At 44.9% G+C, this 9,224-nt stretch overlaps 1 protein-coding gene across 2 annotated transcripts in view; it reads left to right on the top strand.

Moving 5' to 3' along the window:
- Window positions 1-5,567: 5,567 nt before the first annotated feature.
- Window positions 5,568-9,224, top strand: part of LOC121303759 (sushi domain-containing protein 6-like) — a 4,972-nt gene continuing 1,315 nt past the window's right edge. For both annotated transcript variants that reach the window (XM_041234535.1, XM_041234534.1), the window contains exons 1-4: window positions 5,568-5,654; window positions 7,014-7,155; window positions 7,874-8,071; window positions 8,297-8,453. In XM_041234535.1, the coding sequence (XP_041090469.1) occupies window positions 7,035-7,155; window positions 7,874-8,071; window positions 8,297-8,453 (476 nt within the window). In that variant the 5' untranslated portion in view covers window positions 5,568-5,654; window positions 7,014-7,034. The remainder of the gene's footprint in view (window positions 5,655-7,013; window positions 7,156-7,873; window positions 8,072-8,296; window positions 8,454-9,224) is intronic.

Raw genomic sequence — 9,224 nt, forward strand, 5'->3', positions numbered from 1 at the left:
GATGTCTTTTTAAAAACATATTTTGAGCCGGTTCGCTTTCTTAATCAAACACTAATTCCCAAAGGAAGTTGTTTCTTTCTTGATTGAGTTCACAAACTACGTGCCTTTTGCTCTCCTCTGATTTCTGTTTGAACCTGCATTTCGTTCTGGCTCGAATCGCAGAATTCAGCTTATCAATTTCCACTACGTTAGTTTCTAGCAGCGCGTCGCTAATTTAAACAATCTGGCATTCAGATATTTTACACAGGAGGGAGCCTCACTCCCTGTTAGTCACAGTGACACCAGGTTCATGGTTCAAGTCATACTTCACCCTCAAGAGCATGTGGGGGGGTCCAGATAAGGGTGACTTTGTTAGGTACGATCTGAGGTTATGCCTCCCTTTCCTTTAGTGAGCCTCAGACAAAACTTGTACCTGAATCAACAGAGCCAAAGCAGTTCCTCGCGGACTGTCCTTCCTCATGGAAACTATTCTTCCCCCGTCGCTGGGGAGCTGGCTTCGTCCAGCCTGACAGTGTGACTCTGGTTATGCATGTGGATTCCCGGAAGTTTTTAGTGATGCGATTTTATATTTGTTTTGTTTTCGTGTGGTCTGCAATTCTATAAACCACTGGTCAAAGATTAAGTAAATAAAGAGGGGAAAAAAAAGGGGGGGGTCATTTTGTGTACCTCTTCAGGACTGGAAACAAGACTCCTGCTGCACAGCAGTGTCACCCAGTCCAGGTTTCACTACCAGCTTGATCAGCCCACAGAGAGTCTAGGTAACAAGCTCAGGTGTGTCTTTATTATTAAACTCCTAGTGAAACCAGGATTGGATCACAGTGATGTGCAACGGGAGTCTGGACGGGAGTCCATTGTATTTTAACAAAATCTGTTTTGGATCTGACAAAGACAGCACACGTGTAGTCAAATTATATATATATATATTATATATAGTATATATATATATATATATATTATTATCTACAATCGGAGTGCCTTACCGACCCCTATATATATAATATATGTATGTATGTATGTATACACACAAGGTAATTTCAACACCATAAACCCTAACCCTAAATTCACTAGAAACCGCTGATACACGATTACAAGCTAAACTAATTCACTTCAGCCCCATCTGTAATGCATTATTATTTATAACATCAGGATTCCACGACTTTGAAGGCGTATATATACGAAGGCAGTTTTTTTCATTTGTCTGTTTTTGTTTTTATCTTTGAATGATTCTTTTGTTTCTAGTGTGGGAATTTCAAAACAGGCAGCAGTTTGTAATGTTTCTGGAAACATTTCTAGAAGCATTTTCACACTACAGAAAAACTCAAAGGCCTGATTCATCTACAGCTGTGGCCACAGTTTTGCATCCCCTAGAAACAAATCTATATGAACATAATTTTAGATCTTCTTTTTTTATTTAACCTCAGATAACCAAAGAAACTACAACATAATCTCTGGAAGCCATGCTGGGAGTTCAGTAGTGTTTCATGTGGGGCTTCAAAAATGTCAATGTTTTTAATTTTTTGTCAGTTGTTTTTCGTTAACTCTATGGGTGGGTTGGGGTGGGGGACTCCAAAGCGCTGTGCAATTCAATATGTTAACATAACATTATTCAGCAGCTTTCATTCGACTCCATGAAGCTAAACGAGTTCGATTTCTGCAGGGACGTGGACCCCCTATCCCACCTGGGGGATTGGTTTGACCCCCTAACAGTTGTAATGGTACCATGGTCAGAGGGGTGGGGGGGGTGGGGGGGGGGGGGGGGGGGGGGGGGGGGGGGGGGGGTTGGTTTGGGTATTTTAAACTTAGATCTCGGGGGGGGCGGTGCTGGTTACAGCAGGACAGGGGGGCAAGGAAACCAGTTTTAATGGGAGCAGTTGGAGAATCGCCAAGTTACACAAGTGTGTGAAACCTCATGTCTATTCTGAAGGCATTGAAAAAGATTTCTCAGCTGAACCTGGTGAATTTACTGCGTCCCTCTTAGTTTTTGTGTTTTTTGTTTGTTAGAGAAGTGTATTCTTGGGAACCTATGGCTCTTAGGAATGCTGTCACTAAATGCAACTTTAAGAGGAGCGGAGTTTTATTAGGTTAGACGTCACTACTGACGTTTCACGCTTCGGCGCTGATTTTAAAAATGTATACAAATGTAAATAATGTGTGATTTTTATTTTATTTTTTTTTAATCGCTTACATTCCCAACAGTATTGTTTTGATGATTTTATCTCGCGACACAAATAATCGATTTGATTGATATGTGAACTTTTTTAAGAGTTTTCTTTTTTTTTTCCCTGAAATAGTGAATTTATTCCTGGTTTTAGAAAAAGAATGCTGAATGCAGATTTAAAATTAGTTTTTACAAATACAGTCTTTTTAAAGTAGTCTTTGGTGACGGTGTGATTTTTGCATCAGAAAATGTGCGTGTGCATGTGCGTGCACGAATGAATACCTGCTGTATGTGAACACAGCAAAACTACAGTCCAGACATGCCCTAATTCAAGGAATGTGTTCATTTTTTAGTTTGCATTTAACACAATGTAAGCAAGGATTTTACTGGACCATCTTTGACAGTAAACTTAAGGGGGGGTGGGGGGACAATCTCATTGGTGCTGGCCTTCAGTCAAATGTCCATTGATTTTTGGCAGACAAGACTTAAACACACACACACACACACACACACACACAATAACCGACAGACTCTCATGAAACCTGTTTAATTCAGAACAGCACCCTCACAAGAGGGTGTCGTGCGTTTGCGTCTCCACATAAAGGCTAGAAGAGACACTTGTATTTTTTTTTTTTTTTTGGTTTATGCGCCCCCCATGTCTACATGAAAGGGTTCGTTCCGAAAGGCGCACGCAGGTGCTGGTCGGGTTTACTGGAAGCCAGTGGCAGCGGCATAGGCCCGGTGTGTATTTTTAAATTCCAGTCTCACAGACTTAGTTTCCGTGGTTTGAGAAGAGGAAGCTGCTTGTGATGTGTGTGTGTGTGTGTTTAATATTTTGTTTATTAGCTTTGATCATAGATTTCGGTTCATTGACTAGCTGAAAAAGCGGTTTCCTGTTATTCTCTACTTCGATTTTTGAAAAAACACCAGCAGAAAGAGGGTCAGTCTGACCTAATTTCAGCAGCATCTACACCAAATTGATTTGTTATTTTTTCTGGCTGGTTTCACGGAACCGGGATTCGCACTAACCTTGGATTATACATGCAACCTGTTGAGCTAATCTGCATCCGTGAAACTAGACATTCGGGAATGCCAAAAACAAACAAACAAGCAAGCAAACTAACAAACAAGCAAGCAGTGACGCGCAACCCTTGCTTACCGGCTATCTGATTCCGCTAAAGTGGAGCTTGGTGTCTCTCTTTGCAGAACCTCGGATGCAAACCCGACCGCGTCTTTCATCAGCGCGGAACTAGAGTGGGAGGGTTGATGGTTAAGGAAAGGTGCTCGATACCAGGAGGTTCAAATCCCAGCTCAGCCCCTGATTCGCTGCGTGAGACCCTGAGCAAGTCACTTCACCTCCTTGTGCTCCGTCCTTCGGATGAGACGAAAAACAAGCGAGGTCCTATTGGAAGAGACTCTGCAGCAGCAGCAGCAGTTGTTGATGATGCAGAGTTCACCCCCCTGGTCTCTGTACGTCACTTTGGATAGAAACGTCTTCTTAATGAATAGTAATAATAATAATAATATAGAGGTGGTCGGAAATCTTACAACCAGAAGAATGAGAGCCCCGAGTCGGCTCGGTGCCCTCCCGGTGTGGAAAGGGTTAGTTACCTGGCCCTCTTATATAGACTGCAGTATAAACATTTCATCTGCTTCACCAGACCTCGCTGTTCTTTACAACGCTTCCCTGTGCCTCATCGTGCTGTAACTGTGATATTACTGCGGCGAGCTTGTTTATAATAAGGGCTATCCTCTCAGGTTTCGTTGCTCAGCAGTTTTGGTTTTATTCTTTACAGTTTTTGGGATATTTATTATAAAACGGTTGTAATTTGTGACGCACACACAATCGCACACAAAGTAGTTTCATCGTGGCTTAACGTGCCTTGTAACATTGTCTATAACTACAGCATATAACAATTGCGTTATCTGTGTTTTTATTGTATTGCAAGGTCGAAGATTTTTTATATTTGTTTCCTCGTTCGAGAGAGGTTCCGAAACAGCTAAACCCGAAACACACAAGAGTCGTCGGTAAGAACGCAGTTGGGATTCAAGGAAACACATGTACATGGATTAGGGAGTGGTTAACATGTAGAAAATAGAAAGTACTGATTAGAGGAAAAACCTCAGAATGGAGTGTGGTAACCAATGGTGTACCACAGGGATCAGTATTAGGTCCTCTGCTATTCCTAATCTACATTAATGATTTAGATTCTGGTATAGTAAGCAAACTTGTTAAATTTGCAGACGACACAAAAGTAGGAGGAGTGGCAAACACTGTTGTAGCAGCAAAGGACATTCAAAATGATCTAGACAAGATTCAGAACTGGGCAGACACATGGCAAATGACATTTAATAGAGAAAAGTGTAAGGTACTGCACACAGGAAAAAAATGTACATTATCAATATCATATAGGAGATACTGAAATTGGAGAAGGAATCTATGAAAAAGACCTAGGAGTTTTTGTTGACTCAGAAATGTCTTCATCTAGACAATGTGGGGAAGCTATAAAAAAGGCCAACAAGATGCTCTGATACATTGTAAAAAGTGTTGAATTTAAATCAAGGGAAGTAATGTTGAAACTGTACAATGCACTAGTAAGACCTCATCTTGAATATTGTGTGCAGTTCTGGTCACCTCGCTATAAAAAAGATATTGCTGCTCTAGAAAGCGTGCAAAGAAGAGCGACCAGAATTATTCCGGGCTTAAAAGGCATGTCATATGCAGACAGGCTAAAAGAATTGAATCTGTTCAGTCTTGAACAAAGAAGACTACGTGGCGACCTAATTCAAGCATTCGAAATCCTAAAAGGTATTGACAGTGTCGACCCAAGGGACTTTTTCAGCCTGAAAAAAGAAACAAGGACCAGGGGTCACAAATGGAGATTAGACAAAGGGGCATTCAGAACAGAAAATAGGAGGCACTTTTTTACACAGTGAATCGTGAGGGTCTGGAATCAACTCCCCAGTAATGTTGTTGAAGCTGACACCCTGGGATCCTTCAAGAAGCTGCTTGATGAGAATCTGGGATCAATAAGCTACTAACAACCAAACGAGCAAGATGGGCCGAATGGCCTCCTCTCGTTTGTAAACTTTCTTATGTTCTTAAGAGACGTGGCTGGAGTTCACACAAACTGTGTGCTCTTTGAACTACCGATTCCCCTCAGTGACGAGACCTCCGTCTGCAGGGCGCAGTTTCAAACGCTGAACCTTAAAAAAAAAAAAAAAAAAAAAAAATGAATACTGAATATTTATTTTTCTCAATTGTCTCTGTGCAGCAGGATATGACAGGCAATCTCACAAGTGCACATGAAGGCTATAGTGTAATGCTATAATAAGATGACTTGCTGATAAGCTCTCGCCCCCCCGGGGGAGCGCCCCCCAGCCCCCCAACCAACCGGGGGCTTGGTTCTTGCCACGAATGCTGCCGTATGAACCGAACTTACTGGGAGTTCTGTAGCGCCTTACCGGAGAATTTAAAGTATTTTTCTTGTTTTTGGTGAGTACTGTAAAAGCTTGTATAGCATTGACTGGCTTGCCTATTTTAAGTGTGTGTGTTAGTGTGTTTGTGTGTGTGTGTGTTCGTGTTTACGGTGTTTCTGTTGAGTGTAAAAGTGAACTGTAAGTAAAATCCAGACGCGTATTTAAAATTAATAATAATAATAATAATAATAATAATAATAATAATAATAATAAATGAAGTCGATTGCGTTTAAAATGTGCAGTGTATTCGCTCTGCAGAACTGTTTCACAAGCGCTTGTAGTCCAAACTCGTCATTACATTTCAGTTAAGGGCGGCCATGTCGCTTATTGTCGAAGGTGTTTGGATGTCTTCTCAGTTACTTGGAATTGCTTTTGTTAAGTGGTTTTGAAATATTCACTTGTATGGTTTTAGCCAACACACGCCCCCGTCCCGTTTAAATACAACGTGTTAAAACGAATTAGTTTGTTAAATTACGCTCAGTGATATAGTGCGTGGTTCTGTATGCGAGCACCAGCATATTATTATTATTATTATTATTATTATTATTATTATTATTACAACACACCAATGTGTTGTAAATTATTACACTTGGTAAGGTGTCGGTCCATGTAGATTTTATCTGTACAGCATATCATAGCATGCGTGCTATTTCCACGTCTAGGCGGTGGGATATACGTATAGCCGCCGTGGAGTTTGCTATGCAAGTCCGAACAGGAATTACAGGCACCAAAACTTGCAGCTCTGTCAGCAGCTGGCACCTCGAGCGCTGTCTGTGGGTGTTGCATCAATCTAGAGGTTCCAGATCTGTAACGGGTGGTTTGCACAGCGAGAAATCCCACTGATTGCGCAAAAACGCATTGCGATATGAATAGCCGTTTGAAACAATGGATTGTGCATGTTGTTGTTGTTGTTGTTGTTATGTTTTCATGACACATTTTGTTTTTTCATTTGCATTGTGAAAAGCAGAACTCCTAGATTTAATCTACTACCATAGCCTGAGAAAATACATACCCCGCTCTGCGCCCCTCGCCCCGGAGAACCGCATAGCGGCATCGGTCTTATTCCAGAGAAGCCGTCGGGGTCGGGGGATTGGAGACAGGTTTCACGGGTGGGAGCGAGTAAGGCCAGTCAGGTACACGGTTCCGTGTATCCGAGGAGAATGGGTCTAACAATCCAAGGAAAAGTCATGGAGAAACTGAGAAGCGGACCATTTGAATCGGTGCGCCGCTTTCAAACATTCAAACTTACATAACACCCGCGTACTTGACTCGTTCTACCATGCTGCCCTTTTCGATTGATCGACTGATTGATTGATGGATTGAACAGTTGCTGTAATAATCTTCTCTCGTGTTTACCGGTCTGGCGCGTCTGCAGTGTGAACGGGCTGCTGGGCTCATGTCTGCCCATCAGATGACGTTGGTGACCGGCTGCCTCGGGTCCCTCCGGTGCTGTGGCGCGATTGTGCTGCTTCTCTTGTGTGGTTACTCAATGGGGACTGAAACCAACTCTACTGCAGGTAACCATGGAAACCCAGGGCTACACGACAGTACAGCGGGGATGGAAATAAGACTTTCCCAATGAATAGCAGTTTGATCCATTCCTGGTTTTGCTGTCCCTGTCCGTGGGCATGCACTGTGCTTTCCACTGCTTCAAACTAGCATACATCTGAAAGATTCTGCTCAAACATTTCAATATTAATAATAACAGACTTCACTGAGGGGAGCTCTGAACCCCAGGACTGGGAGCAGCAGCAGCAGCAGGGCTAGTGTGAGTTTGTAACCCTGCTCAAACTCCTGGCTCCTGATCATTGCAATATTAATAATACTAGACTTCATCTCCCCCCTCGAGACTTGTGGTCCTCCCTCGTCGTCGTCGTCGTCCCACACACTCAAAAACATTGGGGCGATTATAGAGGACCGAGGACGAGTAACGTATAATTTATTATATCTGAAGTAACTCCCTCGACTCTGAACCCCAGGACTGGGTGCAGCAGCAGCAGGGCTAGTGTGAGTTTCTAAACCTGCTCAAACTCCTGGCTCCTGATCATTGCAATATTAATAATACTAGACTTCATTGAGGGGAGCTCTGAACCCCAGGACTGGGTGCAGCAGCAGCAGGGCTAGTGTGAGTTTCAAGTCCTGTATACTGTTTGTTCTATTAAATGAATGCCTGTTCTCTGTAGTGGATGTTTCTTACCCTGACAGTATCTCTGATCTTTCCTCTCCTCTCCGCAGATCAGTCCTGCTCTCATCCACTGGTCCCAGAGCACGGAGGTTTCCGCTGCGCTCCGTCTCCCTGCCGCAGCTTCACCCCGAAACGGGTCATCCAGTATTTCTGCGAGCCGGGGTACACTCTGCACGGCGCCGCCAGGATGTGTTGCCACCATGGCAACTGGAGGCCCGCAGGTCCACCCTACTGCACTCCCGACCAGGGTGAGTCCTCCCTTCATGTGCCACGAATTACTGTGCAAATTCACACAAGAGCTTCTGCTTCAGAATACACACTGTTTTAATCTCAATCTCAAACTGTGCTGTGGCCCGCTCCCCTGTGCTGTGCCCCATTCTCCTGTGCTGTGCCCCATTCTCCTGTGCTGTGCCCCGCTCCCCTGTGTATCCTCGCAATGCTCCCAGTATTTCTAACCTCTCCTTGTGTTACAGGGTCTAACCCGGGATCAGGAGATTCTGACACTACTGACCGGGAGTCCAGCTCTCTCCCTGCCATTGCCATGACAGCCGTCGCGGTGTCAGTCTTCCTGCTGACCACCACGGCCTGCATGCTGGTCAGACCACAGGTCCCAGCCTGCCATTGTGACAGGTAAAGCCACACTCCCTTATTCACAGAGACAGCCACGCCCACGCTCCCTTATTCACAGAGACAGCCACGCCCACACTCCCTTATTCACAGAGACAGCCACGTCCACGCTTCCTTATTCACAGAGACAGCCACGCCCACGCTCCCTTATTCACACAGGCAGCCACGCCCACGCTCCCTTATTCACAGAGGCAGCCACGCCCACGCTCCCTTAGTCACAGAGGCAGCCACGCCCACGCTCCCTTAGTCACAGAGACAGCCACGCCCACGCTCCCTTAGTCACAGAGACAGCCACGCCCACGCTCCCTTAGTCACACAGGCAGCCACGCCCACGCTCCCTTATTCAGAGACAGCCACGCCCATACCCCCTTATTCTCAGAGACAGCCACGCCCACGCTCCCTTATTCACAGAGACAGCCACGCCCACGCTCCCTTATTCACACAGGCAGCCACGCCCACGCTCCCTTATTCACACAGGCAGCCACGCCCACGCTCCCACACAGGCAGCCACGCCCACGCTCCCTTATTCACACAGGCAGCCACGCCCACGCTCCCTTATTCACACACAGGCAGCCACGCCCACGCTCCCTTATTCACACACAGGCAGCCACGCCCACGCTCCCTTATTCACACACAGGCAGCCACACCCATGCTCCCTTATTCACACACAGGCAGCCACGCCCACGCTCCCTTTTTCATCTAACCTGAATATTAATTGTATTAGTTTCTCCTTCCCTATGCTATACCCTGTTGGTCTATTCCTTGTTTCACTAT

This window comes from Polyodon spathula, chromosome 35 (genome assembly GCF_017654505.1).
Source record: "Polyodon spathula isolate WHYD16114869_AA chromosome 35, ASM1765450v1, whole genome shotgun sequence".
NCBI lineage: Eukaryota > Metazoa > Chordata > Actinopteri > Acipenseriformes > Polyodontidae > Polyodon > Polyodon spathula.